Source organism: Oncorhynchus tshawytscha, linkage group LG33 (genome assembly GCF_018296145.1).
Source record: "Oncorhynchus tshawytscha isolate Ot180627B linkage group LG33, Otsh_v2.0, whole genome shotgun sequence".
In the NCBI taxonomy this organism is placed as follows: Eukaryota; Metazoa; Chordata; class Actinopteri; order Salmoniformes; family Salmonidae; genus Oncorhynchus; species Oncorhynchus tshawytscha.
In genome coordinates, this window is record NC_056461.1 from 2,963,757 (window position 1) to 2,983,026 (window position 19,270).

A 19,270-nucleotide genomic window follows, 5' to 3' on the forward strand; every position below is an offset into this window, starting at 1 on the left:
GGGAGTGCCCTGAATTTTCTGTGCCATTTGAGCTTAAAAATGTTAATGACGTTTGTTTTAAATCCTGCGATGGACAGGTGCGTAATAACGGTACCAAACCGAATATATGAATCTGAAATCGCTCCGCCATTTCCCAGTTGCTAAAATTTGAATGGTTGTCTAATTTTCAGTTTGTGACAAAACAAAACTGTGAAAAATATGTTCAAAAGCTGGTGTACAACCCTGAAAGTAAAAGATGCAAAAACAAAACTTAAGGAAAGCATAAAAGTAACGCACATACAGTACCAGTCAAAAGTTTGGACACACCTACTCATTCAAGGGTTTTTCTTTATTTTATACTATTTTTTTATTTTTAGAATAATAGTGAAGACATCCAATCTATGAAACAACACATATGGAATCATGTAGTAACAAAAATTGTGTAAACAAATCTGAATATATTTTAGATTCTTCAAAGTAGCCACCCTTTGCACACTCTTGGCCTTCTCTCAACCAGCTTCATGAGGAATGCTTTTCCAACTGTCTTGAAGGAGTCCATCTCAATTGGGTTGAGGTCGGGTGAATGTGGAGGCCAGGTCATCTGATGCACCAATCCATCACTCTCTTTCTCTTTCTTGGTCAAATAGCCCTTACAGAGCCTGGAGGTGTGTTTAGGGTCATTGTCCTGTTGAAAAACAAATGATAGTCCCACTAAGCACAAACCAGGTGGGATGGTGTAACGGTTTTCTTCCGCTGAAGGAGAGGAGGACCAAAATACAGCGTCGTTAGTGTTAAACATCTTTAATATAGACGATAACCGAGAACACTACAAAAATACAAAACAATAAATGTGAAAACCGAAACAGTCCTGTGTGGTGCAACAAACAGACACGGAAACAATCACCCACAAACCCCAACACAAAACAAGCTACCCAAATATGGTTCCCAATCAGAGACAATGACTAACACCTGCCTCTGATTGAGAACCATATCAGACCATACATAGAAATGGACAAACTAGACACACAACATAGAATGCCCACCCAGCTCACATCCTGACCAATACTAAAACAAGGAAAACACAACAGAACTATGGTCAGAACGTGACAGATGGAGTATTGCTGCTGAATACTGTTTAGCCATGCTGGTTAAGTGTGCCTTGAATTCTAAATAAACCACTGACAGTGTTACCTTGAAAGCACCCCCACACCTTCACCCCTCCTACTCCATGCTTCACGGTGGAAACCACACGAGGAGATCATATGTTCACCTACTCTGCGTCTAACAAAGGCGGCTGTAAACAAAAATCTCACATTTGGACTGGTCTAATGTCCATTGCTCATGTTTCTTGGCCCAAGCAAGTCTCTTCTTATTTGTGCCCATTAGATGTGTTTTTTTTGCAGCAATTCAACCATAAAGGCCTGATTCACGCAGTCTCCTCTGAACAGTTGATGTTGAGATGTGTCTATTACTTGAACTCTGTGGTTTGATGCACTTGAAATAACTTTGAGGTCTTGACATTTTCCGGATTGACTGACCTTCACGTCTTAAAGTTATGGACTGTTGTTTCTCTTTGCTTATTTGAGCTGTTCTTGACATAATATGGACTTGGTCTTTTACCAACTAGGGCTATCTTCTGTATACCACCCCTACCTTGTCACAACACAACTGATTGGCTCAAATGCATTAAGGAATTCCACAAATGTACTTTTAACAAGGTACACCTGTTAATTGAAATGCATTCCAGGTGACTACCTCATGAAGCTGGTTGAGAGAATCCCAAGAGTGTGCAAAGCTGTCAAGGCAAAGGGTGGCTAACGGTCAATTACCGTGAGACCGGCAGTTATTTGCTTGACAATCACCGGCTGACAAAATGTCATGACCGCCACAGCCCTAGCCATGGCATCAGCTAATAGGAATCCTAATAAAATATAAATATTTGTGATTTATCACCTGGTCCAGTATTATCTGGCAGTAGTCAGGGGTGAAGTGCTGCAGCGTGGCAAGACTCTTACTAAGGATCTTCAGCAGACTGCACTGCACCACCAGCAGGGCCTTCTGCTCTGCCTCCACCCTCTCCTCTACTCCACCTCCGGCTTCAGTTTTAGAGGGTGTCTGAGGAGCCCTCTGGGCTTGGGGACCAGCGCCTCCCCATTCTTAGCCTGGGAAACAACGGAAGACATCAGCTAAAATACATGGAAATAATAACAGTTTGGATGTTACCTTTATTCAATCAGTGATAACATTTTTATTACATTTTTTATATTTTTTATATTATTGGTCATGTCTGTGTCTTAGCTGGAGATAATGATGGGGCATCTTCTTGTTGTGGAGGAGGTACGTGCACATCTGGCAAAGGTAACACAGATTAATCTGCAAAGAATGGAAAGAAATAAAAAAATCTCATCCTCCTACATCCATCTGCTGCCTTCGACACCGCAAACCATCAGATCCTCCTCTCCACCCTCTCAGGGCTGGGCGTCTCAGGCTCTGCACATTCATGGAGTGCATCCTACCTGGCAGTTCTGTCCTACACGGTGACATGAAGCTGATCGGTGTCTGCACCACATGCGCTCACTTCTGGTGTCCCCAGGGCTCAGTTCTAGGCCCTCTTCTGTTCTCTACTCACCAAGTCACGCGGCTCCGTCACTCACATGGTCTCTCCTATCGTTGCTATGCAGATGACATGCAACTACATTTCTCCTTCCCCCCCAGGTGGCGACACACACCTCTGTGTGCCTGGCAGACAACTTAGCTTGGATGTCGGGCCACCACCTCAAGCTCAACAAGACGAAGCTGCTCTTCTACCCGGGGAAGACCTGCTCTCTACATTATGGTTAACTTCTCTAGGGTAGGCGGCACTATTTTCACCTCCGGATGAAAAGCGTGCCCAAAGTAAATTGCCTGCTACTCAGGCCCAGAAGCTAGGATATGCATATAATTGGTAGATTTGGATAGAAAACACTAAGGTTTCCAAAGCTGTTAAAATAATGTCTGAGTATAACAGAACTAATTTGGCAGGCGAAAACCTGAAAAAATCAATCCAGGAAGTAGGATTTGTTTTATTTTTGTAGTTTTCAATTGAATGCCTTTACAGTATCTATTGATTTAGGACTCAAATTGCAGTTCCTATGCCTTCCACTAGATGTCTTTAGAAATTGTTTCAGGCTTGTATTCTGAAAAATGAGGGAGTAAGACCAGTCTGAATGAGTGGAGCCTAAAGTGTCACAGAGCTTCACCGAGAATGTGTCTTTCTTGTTTACCTTTTATATTGACGACGTTATTGTCTGGTTTAAATATTATCGATTATTTTGGCTAAAAACCTTAGGATTGATTATAAAAATAATTTGACATGTTTCTATGAACTTTACAGATACTATTTGGATTTTTTGTCTGCATGTTGTGACTACGTTTGAGCCTGTGGATTACTGAAGAAAACACGCACGATCAGGGAGATGGAGAGAAGCTAACGTTATAATAACAATTCTGTTTTTGACCAGGGCCTATTGGGCTCTGGTCAAAAGTAGTGCACTATGTAGGGAATAGCGTGCCATTCGGGATGCATCCTATGTAATTCCCTCTTCAGACAAATGCCTTTATGTCTTCAACTGAAAATACACGTGCTGTGGGGAACTGAACCCAGAGACACAGAATGTGACCCGTAACCCAGTGAGCAACTGCATCCCGTTCAGACTCATCATCACTTAGGTAATTTTAGCCATTTTATATCAATGCTTTTATGTCATGTGCCGCATCCTAAATGGCACCATTTGCCGCCATGTTGTGGATGTGTGTTACCTGTGAGGCTCCATTGGAGGGCGCTGCATAGGCACTGAGCAGAGGGAGACAGATGCTCTGGATGATGCTGGCCCCGGCTACTGCTGCTGCCCCCTGGAGGACAGGGCACAGAACATGCTCAATGGCTGAAACACAGAGTACATTTTCATGTTTAAATAGGTTTGTCTTTGCAGAATAGATAATGATATATAATAATATCACATCGAAGTCTTTCTACAGCACTCAACATTGTGCTATTGGGGTCCTTCTGTACCTGTGGTGGGTGGATGAATGAGAGAGACAGACAAAGTGTGTTCCTGTGGTGGGTGTGTAATAGAGAAAGACCAACATGTTTTCTTTTAGGGCCTCTACCAAATTTTGGGGGACCAAGGAAGCCGATGGACGATATTTTATGGTGATATTCAATCATTACATTTAAAAATGCGAGTAAACATCTTCCAGAGACATCCATATATGCATCAATAAATCAAACTATATAACATAAATGGTAATAATTTATTTGTATGGTAAATCTCTATTGATACACTAGTCAGTAGCCTAGGCCTACAATACAGGTGAATGCATATGCAATAGAAGTGTGCATGCATTGAGTTACTGAGCTTGCTACGGCTCATTTCAGTGTAGTTTAGACGGAATAGCTGACAACGTCCCGAATACAATGCACACACTTCAAATGGGGCAGTAGTCGATTCTGGATGGCCAGATAGCTACCAATAATGACAAGACACTGCCATGTGGGAAATCATACAGCTTCCAAAATATTACCAAGATGAAGGCACGGTGGCTTCAAAACAGTGGCCCCTGTCAGTCATCTAGTGTATATACAGTGGGGCAAAAAAGTATTTAGTCAGCCACCAATTGTGCAAGTTCTCCCACTTAAAAAGATGAGAGAGGCCTGTAATTTTCATCATAGGTACACTTCAACTATGACAGACAAAATGAGAAAAAAAAATCCTGAAAATCACATTGTAGGATTTTTAATGAATTTATTTGCAAATTATGGTGGAAAATAAGTATTTGGTCACCTACAAACAAGCAAGATTTCTGGCTCTCACAGACCTGTAACTTCTTCTTTAAGAGGCTCCTCTGTCCTCCAATCGTTACCTGTATTAATGGCACCTGTTTGAACTTGTTATCAGTATAAAAGACGCCTGTCCACAACCCAGAGGTTGCTCCGGCAAAGCTAGCAGGCAATGAGTGAGGGGCGCCGGCTGTAGTTTGCAACACAAGAGGCACGGTGTGCTCTCGATAGAAAGGGGACATTGGCTGCGCCGATAGTCAAGACTAAGAAAGGGGTAATACTGGCCCTAAATATCGGCCAAACTGATTATCGATCGGTCGTTGACTAGTGTGTACCTGTTTTTTTATATATTTTTTATTTAACTAGGCAAGTCAGTTAAGAACAAATTCTTATTTTCAATGACGGCCTAGGAAAAGTGGGTTAACTGCCTGTTCAGGGGCAGAACGACAGATTTGTACCTTGTCAGCTCGGGGGTTTGAACTCGCAACCTTCCGGTTACTTGTCCAACGCTCTAACCACTAGGCTACTCTGCCACCCCGTGTGGTGTGTGGGCCAGCGTGAGAAGCAGGTGCAGGGCAGCCTCAGTAAAGTAGAGGTTGTGTTTGGATCGCAGGCTCAGTTCTAGAGTGCTGAGAACCGAGTGGAGAACGGGAACCTTCCTCATCACTAGAACCCAGTGTTCCTCGTCGTCATGACACAGCTCCATAGCCAGGTGTAACGCCAGCAAACACACCTTAGAGAAAGAGAAAGATTGAAAGGAAGAGGGGTACAGAGAATATTAAGGCTGAACACTTAGTCGAATTGCTTTACATAAACTACACTTGAGATGATCCACCACAGACAAGTAACATAGATCATTCTGACTGCTGAGTTGCCCTGACTAAGTTCGTCATAGATTATCATTTTTTCAGCACATACAATTGATAAAAGATGCAGAGTAAATTTTTTGGGTATGCTTTTTCAAAACACTTGGAACAACAGGTAGGCACTGTGTGCGTTTAGAAGAGTAAAATGGCGGCCTCGGTCTGGTTGTGTGACTCACCCGTCCCTCTGGTCCTTCTGGACGCTACTGGGGGCATCAGTCTCCATGCGGTCCTTGTCCTTGGGGACATCCCCTGCCTGGGCCGTGTGATGTGTGCTGTCAATCAGTGCCAGTGCCTCGTCCTGCACAGTCTCACACACACACAGCAGTAGCTGGGGAAGTTGGCAGATCTCACCACCTGGTAAATGTAATGAGCAATATACTGTTAAAGTGGTATACATGTCATGTATACAGTGGTATACCCAGGTGTGCAAATAAGGAGATACAGTCTGGTACGGCGTCCCGGCAAAATGAATAGTGGGGGTAAGCCGTACCAGTAAAACATGAGCCTGTCAAAACAAAATGTCAAGAAAACTGTAGGCTATTAGACCGTTATTTATCATTACCATTACATTACATTGTCAGAGGCATGGAACAATTGCGAATGGACATTAAGACGGGCGATATAGTCTACGCTCCAAAATGTGATGTGGTTCGACAAGAAAACAGAGATGAATGGCGGACAGCAGTGGACGCCAAATGTCATTAAACGTTTGTGTAAAAGGTGTCTCTTTCCACGACTATTTGGAGGCTTGAAATACATGACCCAAAAGTATTCGGAGACGTGCTCGTCAAACATGTCATTCCAAAATCTTTGGCATTAATATGGACTTGGTCCCCTCTTTGCTGCTATAACCGCCTCCACTCTTCTGGGAAAGCTTTCCCACTAGAAGTTGGAACGTTGCTGTGGGAACTTGCTTCCATTCAGCCACGAGTATTAGTGAGATCGGGCACTGATCTTGGGCGATTAGGTCAGGCTTGCAGTCGGCGTTCCAATTTATCCCAAAGGTGTTCGATGGGGTTGAGGTCAGGGCTCTGTGCAGGTCAGTCAAGTTCTTCCACATCGATCTCGAAAACCATTTCTGTATGGACCTCGCTTTGTGAACGGGGGCAGTATCATGCTGAAACAGGAACTTCGCCAAACTGTTGCCACAAAGTTGGAAGTACAGAATCCTCTATAATGCCAATGTATGCTGTAGCGTAAAAATGTCCCTTCAATGAATCGAATGGGCCTAGCCCGAACCAAGATAAACAGCCCCAAAATATTATTCCTCCTCCACCAAACTTTACAGTTGGCACTATGCATCCGGGCAGGCAGCATTTTCCTGGCAACCGCCAAATCCAGATTTGTCCTTTGGACTGCCAAATGGTGAAGCGCGATTCATCACTCCAGAGACGCATTTCCACTCCTCCAGAGTCCAATGGCGTCGAGCTTTACACCACTCCATCAGACGTTTGGCATTGTGCATGGCTTAGGCTTGTGTGTGGCAGCTCTGCCATGGAAACCCAATTCATGAAGCTCCCGACGAACAGTTATTGTACTGAAGTTGCTTCCAGAGGCAGGTTGGAACTCGGTAGTGAGTGTTGCAACCGAGGACAGACTATTTTTACAGATTCTATGATTAGGCCTGCAGGCGTGTGCACACATAGCAGGTCCCGTACGGGGAAGAAATTACATATACTTTCACCCCTGGTATACCATACACACACCCACACCTAGATACATACAGCGGTTGTTCCCTTCCATACCATCGAGGCCCTGCATCTGCAGCGCAGAGATGAGAGCAGAGAACACCTTGGCCTTTGCCATCAGCTGCTGGTCGGTCTGCAGGACACTCTCCAGGATCAGAGAGAGGGGAGACAACACGTCAGAGGTCGTGGCCACCACACTGGAGGATGGGGAAAAGGAGGATGATGGAGGGAGGATGGGGAAAAAGAGGGGAAGATGTTAGAGCCAAGATGTACAGAGAGAGTTGAGACTGAATTAAGTATACAACACAGGTTGGAGGTGATTTTTAGCATCCTGATTTTTCTACCTGAGTGGACACAATGTATACCTATTACATCAATTCAAACACACACACACACACCTTCTCCACTGTTTGAGCAGGATCAGCAGCAGGGTAGTCATCATGGATCCCAGACGTAGACAGTGCACCGATCTGGGCACCAGCAACTGAAGAGACAGTGGATGAGAACATGAGTGAAAAGATGAGTGAGACAGGGATGATGAGAAAACAAGTGAGTTAAAAGGAGTACAGAGATTAAATACAAGAGAGGAAGTGACAGCAAGTACACATTGCAGCAGTTGTCATGGTGACTAACTCACAACAGCTTTGGTCCCATTCAGCACATCCATGAAGAGCTTCAGTCTGGCAGAGTCCTCATTCAACTGCATCACATCTGACTGGAGAAAATACCACACATCAATCAACCAACCAATCACATTGACATATCTGCATTTCACTCTGGACAGAATAAATGTAAGACTCAACACACATCAGGTTTATATAACATACAACAACCAGTTCCAGTACTTGTAACTAAACTAATACAACTGATCACATCAGGTTTATATAACATACAACAACCAGTTCCAGTAACTAAACTAATACAACTGATCACATGAAATTGGTAGTCTCATATCGCTACTATAACCCAAAGTAAAATCTGCACTTGAATTAATTCAACCTTGAACTTGAAAGTCACAGTTCAGTGCAGAGCAGTGGGTAGTGGGATGTGATAACGTACGTGACCATGGCTGCATTCCATATATACAGTGTATACCAACCATTAGGATCACATTCCTAATATTGAGTTGAACCCTCCCCTGTTGCCCTCAGAACAGCCGCAATTCATCGTGGCATAGACTTGAAATCGTTCCACAGGGATGCTGGCCCATGTTAAATCCAATGCTTCCCATGGTTGTGTCAAGCTGGCTGGATGACCTTTGGATGGTGGACCATTCTTGATACACACAGGAAATGGTTGATCGTGAAAAACCCAGCAGTGTTGCAGTTCTTAACACAAACCGGTGCGCCTGGCATCTAACCAGTTCAAGTGCACTTAAATATTTTGTCTTGCACATTCATCCTCTGAATGGCACACACACAATCCATGTCACAATTTTCTCAAGGCTTAAAAATCCTTCTTTAACCGGTCTCCTCCCCTTCACTGATTGAAGTGGATTTAACAGGTGACATCAATAAGGGATAATAACTTTCACCTGGATTCACCTGGACAGTTTATGTTATGGAAAGAGCAGGTGTTCTTAATGTTTTGTATACTCAGTGTATAAATATGCACACATATATTTTGTATACATTATTGGGTCATGGCGTACGTGACTGGTGGAGAAGATGAGCAGCAAGAACCAGGCTGACATGACCATCTGGGTCTCTGAGAATGAGCGCATGCCCTCTTCCTCAGTCTCAGCTATGTGCACCACCAGAGACTTGACGTACTGGGACCAGTAGTGCCGCCCGCTGGAGAACTTCTGCAGTGCGTCCTTCAGAGTCTGCTCCAGGGAGCTACTGGGGATCAGAGGTTCGTTCAGATGGAAGAGTACTGCGTAGAATAGATATGAATGCATCTCAGGCAGGATAAGGAATTTGTGACGTATCTATCCATTACGTTTCAAAAGTCCATCTCATTTAGTTTATTTCATATCTCTATTTTACACATTTTTACAAGAAGTTTTTTGCATTTCGCTCCAATTCCCACAAATATAAAAAACTTGACACATCACATGCAATTTGGGTTGACAGAGCGGTTGATACCAGTAACAACTCAATCCACCAATCCAAACAGAGGAGGAAATATCATAGATTTAATATATTAAAACTCATAAAAACAATGTTACTGTATCATCTCTCATGTCGGTCTGTGTGTGGATGTGTGTGTTCACGTGTGTGTCTCAGGTTGTGTGCGCGCCCAGGCAGTGTCATAGCTCACTCACTTGGTGCGTAGGACAGAGATGGCTCTGTCCCGTTGGTCCTGCCACAGGGCGTGGAGGAAGGCCAGGTTGGCGCGGTGCAGTGGGGGGACACCAGTACATTCCCTGCTGCCGAGTCGATCAGGTCCAACAGCACCTGCTCCACTCACCCAGCAGAAAATCCTGAGAGGGAAGGAGGGAGAGAAAGAAAGGTATTTTAAATAACTGAACTCTGAGTCCACAGCCTGGAGATGGGAAGAAGAATTCATCTTGCATAAAGACGCAGAAACTCAAAAAAATAAACACTACATGTAAAGTGTTGTTCCCATGTTTCATGCTCTGAAATAAACAATCCCAGAAATGTTCCATACACACAAAATGCTTATTTCGCTCAAAATGTGCACTTTTTTTAACATCCCTGTTAGTGAGCATTTCTCCTTTGCCAAGTTAATCCATCTACATTACAGGTATGGCATATCAAGAAGCTGATTAACACAGCATGATTATGACACAAGTGCACCTTGTGCTGGGGACAATAAAATGCAACTCTAAAATGTGGTTTTGTCACACAATGCCACAGATGTCTGAAATTTTGAGGGAGCGTGCAATTAGCATGCTGACTGCAGGAATGCCCAACATAGCTGTTGCCAGAGAATTTAATGTAAATATCTCTACCATAAGCCGTCTCCAACATTGTTTTAGGGAATTTGGCAGTACGTCCAACCGGCCTCACAACCACAGACCAAAGCGGTTTGCTGTTGTCAACTTTGTGAACAGAGTGCCCCATAGTGAAGGTTGGGTTAGCGTATGGGCAGGCATAAGCTACGGACAACGAACACAATTGCATTTTATCGATGGCAATTTGAATGCACAGAAAGGTATCTGTGACTAACATATGCATATCTGTATTCCCTAGTTGTCACGAATATCATCGAAGGTGGCTCCCATTCCTGTTCGGGTGGCGCTCGGCTGTCGTCATCGCCGGCCTACTAGATGCCACCGATCCCCTTTCCTTTTCATTTGGTTTTGTCTAATTGTTTTCACCTGTTTCTTGTTGGGGCTTTGGGGTTGGTATTATTTAAGTTTGTTTAGCCCGCTTGTGCTTGTTGCTATGTACGTAAGAGGTGTATTGTTTGGGTTTTCGCTGTCCGGGTTATTACTAGTGGTCCTTGGGTTGTGTTTGCACCTGTGTTTTGGCTTCACCCATTTGTACGTGTCCTGGTTGTTTTGGACATTAAAGCGTTTTTCCCTGGTATCAACTGCTCTCTGCGCCTGACTCCACACCCATCACGCTTCAGATGTTACACTAATCATGTGAAATCCATAGATTAGGGCCTAATGAACTTAAATTGACTGATTTCCTCATATGAACTGTAACTCAGTAAAATCTTTGTAATTGTTGCATGTTGTTTACATTTTTGTTCCGTTATATGTGGCAAACATCAATACACAAAGTCTGTTAATAAGTAAACAAAATGGAGTCCCAACATATTTCAGTCCTATTCTCAGACGTCCCAGTCTAGCTCCTCACCTTAGACTCCTCTGCGCTGTCCTTGACCTCCAGGTTGAGGAAGAGCTCAATGAGGCCCGGCTGGGTCTCCACGGCCATGGTGAGAAGCTCCAGGATCATGACCTTGATCCTCATGTCCTCTGTCTTGCTCTGCAGCCGCGTCAGGAAGGTGTCCCGGATGGCCGCCACGTCACCACCCAGGCAGGCGTACACCGACATGGGCGCCACCTGGAAATCAGCAGGTTCCGTAAATATGACTGTAGCTGCTCACTGCTTGCTCTCCGCTTTCAAGCCCTGTACAACCTGGGGATGTCAAAAAGGCTATACCGTCAGATTTTAGCAGTCAAGGCATTTTTCTACCAGGCCAGAGTCAAATGAACTCGTAGGTACCATTTTCATGTCTCCGCGTCCAGTATGAAGGAAGTTAGTGGTAGTATCGCAAGCCGGATGCTAACTAGCATTAGCGCAATGACGAAGTAGAGCTCTAGATTAACATACCTGTAGATTTTTTGGGCTCACTAGCCACTAGGGAAGATTTTAACGGTATTACTACTCTTACTGATACTGCTTATCGAACCGGTACTTTAACGTTATTCTCATCAGTTCTTTTTGTTATTTTTTAACGAAATGTAAAATAAAATAAAATATTATTTACAGCAAAAGAAACCGCAATGTTTTGAACAAATCAGTATTATAGACTAACGTTGTGATGAAAATGTAAACAAATGAAATAAACAATATTTTCCTGCAAAAGGACTATACAGTGGTATACAGCAACACGGGTGGGGCATGCAGGTAGGCTGCAAAGGGACTATACAGTGGTGGGGGTGGGGCATGCAGGTAGGCTGCAAAGGGACTATACAGTGGTATACAGCAACACAGGTGGGGCATGCAGGTAGGCTGCAAAAGGACTATACAGTGGTATACAGCAACACGGGTGGGGCATGCAGGTAGGCTGCAAAAGGACTATACAGTGGTATACAGCAACACGGGTGGGGCATGCAGGTAGGCTGCAAAAGGACTATACAGTGGTATACAGCAACACAGGTGAAGCATGCAGGTAGGCTGCAAAAGGACATGCTCGCTGAGGGTGAGGGACAAGGTGTCCTGTTGGATCGTCAACCTCAACTCCCTGTCCTCTTCTGAGAACAGCTTCTCCAAGGCACTCCTTGTTTTGTAAAATGGAGACTGTCTTCTCCTTCAGACTCCTCCTCCTGTTGCTGGTGCTCTGTGTCTGTCTGCTTCTGCTCCTCTGACAACCCTGGTGTTGCCTCCCTTTAAATCTGGGATCCATTGCTGTGGCCTCATGCAGGAAGGCTTGAATGTCCTCATCCTGATAGGGCTCGGTGAGGTTCTCCCACACCTTCGCTTTGATGGTTGCCACAAACGTTGCATCTTCATGCTTCACAGTGACATGCTCTTCCAGTTTGTGGTGGATGGGTATGATCTGTCCACAGGTGGCATTCTTGTCACATGACACACAGGGTGGATGTATAGAGGATTCTCATGATCTGGACAAACTCCTCAGCCTTATGAAAGTCCTCATCCTTCAGACGGTCCAGGTTGTCCTTGGTCATTGCTTTTCGCAGTCATGGGTCCAAGGCTGCTGCTTGGATCGCTGGATACTGCTCCATGAATCTGTCTATCATTAAATAAGAGTTCCATCTGGTCTTGACGTCAAGGATGAGTGAGTGTGCGGAAGGCCTGAAACAACAAACAGATTTAATTTCCGCACACTTGAATATTGAATTAAATTGTTAAATGTGTGAATTTCAAAATAATACTTTAATAGACTGAACTGGCTTCTTACCAAGGAGATGCTGCTTTTCCTGCAAGACTGTTTTGGACATCGAGGATCACTTGAACCACATGACCACTGCTCTGATTCGGGCTGCCCATTTATCAATGGAAGTCACTTTATATATTTTCTGCACTGCCAGATTTAGTGTGTGTGCCAAAGCATCCTATTTTTAGGATGTGTAGCATCTTGATGGCAACATCCATATCCATCCATATTGCCAGCACAGCTACAATCACAGCTACAATCTTGCTTGGCTCTATCTCAAACGCTTCCAGAATATCTGAGATCTCCTCTGCCACTACTGTCCTCTGCCAAAGTTTGCGATTTGTACACCGGCCTGGTGTGGAGGACCTTCTGTTTTACACTGCCCTGGCTTGTGTAGTGCACTTTAACAGTGAGATAGTGGTCCTGACAGAGGCTGGTCCACCCGTCTGATGTGATGGCCAGCTTTGGCATGTCCTTCAGCTCAGTGATGACATTGGCCATTTCTACACCATGAAAATAAAAGAAAGCCGCACACTCTAGGAGCTCAGATGCAAAAATGTATTTACCAACGTTTCGACAGCCAAGCTGTCTTCATCAGGGTATAATCACAAACACTGTGGGATGACTCGTTTATATAGTGTCAAAAGACACAGGTGTCTGTAATCATGGCCAAGAGTGGCCTAATATCATTGGTTCATTCTCAAATATTAAAATGGCATACAAAGAACAGCATTCAAACAAATGGATAACATACGATCATAGATTCATTTTAGACTACACAAGCTTACAAACAATTACAATGGCAAAGTCACAATAATGGCTTCAGATCAAAGTCTACATTGAGACCGAAGGGAGCAAAGGTCTTTAAGTTAAAGATCCAGGCAGCCTCTCGTTTTACCAATAAATTGTCGAGGTCACCCCCTCTCCTACGGAGGGTGACATGTTCGATGCCAATATAACGCAGAGACGAAATCGAGTGGCCTGTCTCCAAGAAGTGGGCCGCAACTGGGTAAGTCAAGTTTTTGCACCTAATGGTGCTACGATGCTCTGAGATACATACTTTTAATTTGCGCTTTGTTTTACCCACATAATTTTTACCACAAGGACAAGTTATAAGATAAATAACTGCCTTAGTGGAGCACGTAATAACAACTTTGATTGGGATTGATCTCCCTGTTTGTGGGTGTTTGAAGGATCTACATTTATAAGTGCCGTTGCATTGAGCACAGCCATTACACTTGTAATTTCCATCCAGTAGGGGTGCAAATAGACGTTGTTCAGGAATATCTTTGGGTGGTAAATCAGAGTTTACCAATTGGTCTCAGATTTTTGCCCCGCGAGAATACGACCAAGGGAAGGTCCGAAAACATATTACCCAGACGATCATCAGATTTTAGAATGTGCCTATGTTAGTGAACGATTCCCTTAATTTGTTCAGAATGCTTTGAATAGCGGGTAGTTAGAACACAACAATGCATCGTTTTGCGAGACTGACCTTGAAAAGGATGTCTCATTTTGATTTGAATTTTCTCAATGGCAATTTTAATCTGATCATTTTTGTAGCCCCTCTCCTTGAACTTTCTTTGCGTCTCAGCCATATGTCTGTCAAAATCTGATTGTTTTTTGCAACTTCTTTTGATTTGATATAATTGGCTGTACTGCAAACTATTTTTCAAGGGAAGTGGATGACAACTATCAGCCCTCAACAAACTGTTACGATCAGTAGGCTTCCTGTAAAGATCAGTGTATAGAACATTATCTTCACACAAGATCAGAAGATCAAGAAAACTGATTTGACATGTATCAGATTGCATAGTAAATCTCAAATGATCAGAACAGGAGTTAAGAAAAGCATGGAACACCTGGAGCTGTTTGGCATCACCTCTCCATAGAACAAAAATATCATCAATATAGCGTTTCCAAATAATGATGTGAGGCAAGAAAACATTTTTGAGAGGATTGAAAATAAGATCTTCACTGGACTCTTTCATTATGTTTCTTCTTCACATCAGCAAAGGACTCAGTGTTTCAGAAACTCACTTTATATAGAGGGGATATCACTCTTTCACACAAGTAAATAAATACAGTTTCTTATTTAGAATTTAAAAAAAAAATGTTTTTAGAGGGAGAGAATCGTCAGTCCACATGTTAAGTGTAATTCTCCAATTGTATTTACCCAAGTCTCTCTCAACTCCAGGACCACAGCCAGCATTTTTAGTTTTTTTTGTTAGTTTTTTGCCTGATGCAGGATTCAAGTGCCAGAGAAGAGAGACTCTCAGATTGAAAACACCTCCATTCATTTACGAAAAGATAGTCAATTTGTGCCACAGTTTAGACTACCAACAGATCAGCATTCTAACTCCCCCTTGTGATAATGTGGTGCAATGACAGAACGATGCAATCTACCACAAACGGTTGCGGCATCAGCTCCAAACTTTTAACCAGTTGGATTTAGGGGGCGCTATTTTAATTTTCGGATGAAAAAAACGTTCCCGTTTTAAACAAGATATTTTGTCATGAAAAGATGCTCGACTATGCATATAATTGACACCTTTGGAAAGAAGACACTCTGACGTTTCCAAAACTGCAAAGATATTGTCTGTGAGTGCCACAGAACTGATGTTACAGGTGAAACCCAGATAAAACTCCAACCAGGAAGTGCCGCATTTTTTGAAACCGCCTCATGCCAATGACTCCTTATATGGCTGTGAATGAGCTACTAATGAGCTTACGTTTTCCACGTTTTCCCAAAGGTGTCTACAGCATTGTGATGTCTTTTTAGGCATTTCCCTTGAAGAATGGCTGTAAGGGACCATATATGGCATGTGGTCACATGGTGTCTCCCGCAGAAAACCTAGCCATTTTTCCAATCGCTTCTTATGAGAAACCAACTGCCTCGACGGATATATTATCGAATATATTTGTTAAAAACACCTTGAGGATGGATCCTAAACAACGTTTGCCGTGTTTCTGTCGATATTATGTAGCTAATTTTGAAAAAGTTTGGCGTTATAGTTGTAGCATTTTTCGGTCGATTTCTCAGCCAAGCATGGTGAAGAAACGGGAGCTTTTTCGCCTACAAAAATAATATTTTTGGAAAAAAGGAACATTTGCTATCTAACTGGGAGTCTCCTGAGTGAAAGCATCCGAAGTTCTTCAAAGGTAAATTATTTAATTTGGTTGCTTTTCTTATTTTTGAGAAAATGTTGCCTGCTGCCAGCAGAGCCTAGCATAGTATTATGCCATGATAAACTTACACAAATGCTTGTCTAGCGTTGGCTGTATGTAACGCATATTTTGAAAATCTGAGATGACAGTGTTGTTAACAAAAGGCTAAGCTTGTGTTTGAATATATTTATTTCATTTCATTTGCCATTTTCACGAATGTTTGCGGATGACACTACAGTGGTAGGCTTGATTACCAACAACGACGAGACGGCCTGCAGGGAGGAGGTGAGGGCCCTCGGAGTGTGGTGTCAGGAAAATAACCTCACACTCAACATCAACAAAACAAAGGAGATGATTGTAGACTTCAGGAAACAGCAGAGGGAGCACCCCCCTATCCACATCGACGGTACAGTAGTGGAGAGGATAGTAAGTTTAAGTTCCTCGGCGTACACATCACGGACAAACTGAATTGGTCCACCCACACAGACAGCATTGTGAAGAAGGCGCAGCAGCGCCTCTTCAACCTCAGGAGGCTGAAGAAATTTGGCTTGTCACAAAAAGCACTCACAAACTTCTACAGATGCACAATCGAGAGCATCCTGTCGGGCTGTATCACCGCCTGGTACAGCAACTGCTCCGCCCACAACCGTAAGGCTCTCCAGAGGGTAGTGAGGTCTGCACAACGCATCACTGGGGGCAGGACACCTTCACCACCCGATGTCACAGGAAGGCCATAAAGATCATCAAGGACAACAACCACCCGAGCCACTGCCTGTTCACCCCGTTATCATCCAGAAGGCGAGGTCAGTACAGGTGCATCAAATCAGGGACCAAGAGACTGAAAAATAGCTTCTATCTCAAGGCCATCAGACTGTTAAACAGCCACCACTAAGATTGAGTGGCTGCTGACAACATACTGACTCAACTCCAGCCACTTTAATAATGGAAATTGATGGAAATTGATGTAAAAATTTATCACTAGCCACTTTAAACAATGCCACTTAATATAATGTTTACATACCCTACATTACTCATCTCATATGTATATGTATATACTGTACTCTATATCATCTACTGCATCTTGCCTATGTCGTTCTGTACCATCACTGATTCATATTTTTACGTACATAATCGTTATCCCTTTACATTTGTGTGTATAAGGTAGTAGTTGTGGAATTGTTAGGTTAGATTACTCGTTGGTTATTACTGCACCTAAATATAATCCCAAATCAGAGACAACGATAAACAGCTGTCTCTGATTGGGAACCATATTAGGCCAACATAGACATACAAAAACCCCTAGACATACAAAAACCCTAGACATTCTGTGCTTCTGTGGAACCGGACCGTGGATCATCGCCAGAGGCTCTGGACTGCAGCTCATCACTGAAGAATCTAGACTGCAGCTTGTCGCTAGAGGCCTCGGACTGGGGATCGTCACTGAAGACCCCGGACTGGGGACCGCCGCTGGAGACCCCGGGCTGGGGACCGCCGCTGGAGACCCCGGACTGGGGACCGCCGCTGGAGACCCCGGACTGGGGACCGCCGCTGGAGACCCCGGACTGGGGACCGCCGCTGGAGACCCCGGACTGGGGACCGCCGCTGGAGACCCCGGGCTGGGGACCGCCGCTGGAGACCCCGGACTGGGGACCGCCGCTGGAGACCCCGGACTGGGGACCGCCGCTGGAGATCCCGGACTGGGGACCGCCGCTGGAGACCCCGGACTGGGGACTGTCGCTGGACACCCCGGACTGGGAACCGTCGTTGGAGGTTCCGGACTGTGGACCTTCGTTGGAGGTCCCGGACTGGGAACTGTGGCCGGAAGCTCTGGACTGGGAACTGTCACCGGAAGCTCTGGACTGGGAACTGTTGCCGGAAGCTCTGGACTGGGAACTGTCGCCGGAAGCTCTGGACTGTGGAGGCGTACTGGAGGCCTGATGCGTGGTGCCGGGACTGGTGGTACCACGCTGGTGACACGCACCTCAGGGCGAGTGCGGGGAGGAGGCACAGGACGTACTGGACTGTGGAGGCGCACTGGAGGCCTGATGCGTGGTGCCGGGACTGGTGGTACCACGCTGGTGACACGCACCTCAGGGCGAGTGCGGGGAGGAGGCACAGGACGTACTGGACTGTGGAGGCGCACTGGAGGTCTATAGCGCAGAGTTGGCACAACCCTTCCTGACTGCTCACTCCAGCCCGGCAAGTGCGGGAAGCTAGCACAGGATGCACTGGGCTGTGAAAGCGCACTGGAGACCTTATGCGTGGGACCGGTACAGTTGGCACCGGGCTGATGTCATGCACCTCAGCATGCCGCTCTGCAGCGCTCTCAATGCCGGAATCTTGCGTCAAGCTCCTCACTCGACTCCCTGACAGGCTCCATGTGCACCCAAATTTCTTTCTTGGGGTTGCCTCTTGTGCTTGCTCTTTTGAGCTTTGATCTCCCCGTATCGTCGCCATTCCGCTTTCGCTGCCTCTATCTCCTCCTTAGGACGGCGAAACTCCGCAGCCTGCGTCCAGGGTCCTTTTCAATCCAGGATCTCCTCCCAAGTCCACTCCTCCTGTACACGCTGCTTGGTCCATTTTTGGTGGGATCATCTGTCATCTGTGAATTCTGTCTCATTCAATTTTCGATGACACATTCCAGGTAAATAACCCACACAGAACGTGACTTTTCCAGTCATGTTTGGTTTCACTGCAATCAACTGGTTTGTTTGTAACACAATCAAACGTGATGGGCCATTTCGCGGGACATATTGACTGAAAAAAAAACGATTTGAAGACAAGTCATGACATCATTGTGCACCAATGATTTGCCCGCTGTTTCGTTGATTGACTGTCTTTTAACCCAATGACCACTGATAGTCTTGAAATCTAGCTGGGTAGATAGCCAATGCGCTGAGCTAAATGGCAATAGGTCATGTTTATGTGTTGCAAGACCAACCCATGTAGTAAGCTCCAGTGTAACGAGAGTCATTCGCTTTTGAAGTTTCATACCGGAAGGAGAAACACATATTACGCACTGCATTGTTTGGTAAACACGCAGATTCAGCTGTTTATATATCAATCATTATGGCGACTAAGTCAGGGAAAGCTAATTCTAAGTCTAGGATATACAGATGTATACACAATTTTAGAATAAATTGATTGGGAAAGTGAGACATTGTTGTAGGACGTTTCATTTAGCGATTGTGGAGGAATATTTTTTGAACGGG

At 44.6% G+C, this 19,270-nt stretch overlaps 1 protein-coding gene across 1 annotated transcript; it reads right to left on the minus strand.

Annotated features, from left to right (window-relative positions):
• Positions 1-609: 609 nt before the first annotated feature.
• On the minus strand, positions 610-13,391 carry LOC112231475 (nucleoporin NUP188). Its single transcript, XM_024398228.2, has 13 exons — positions 13,269-13,391; positions 12,294-12,569; positions 11,126-11,332; positions 9,619-9,839; positions 9,004-9,193; positions 7,990-8,067; positions 7,751-7,836; positions 7,389-7,549; positions 5,841-6,018; positions 5,257-5,531; positions 3,778-3,870; positions 1,933-2,352; positions 610-664 (listed from the first exon to the last, which is right to left on the minus strand). Exons 1-10 carry the CDS (start codon positions 13,389-13,391, stop codon positions 5,465-5,467), a joined length of 1,587 nt encoding a protein of 528 aa, XP_024253996.1. The 3' UTR covers positions 610-664; positions 1,933-2,352; positions 3,778-3,870; positions 5,257-5,464.
• Between the last annotated feature and the right edge of the window lie 5,879 nt (positions 13,392-19,270).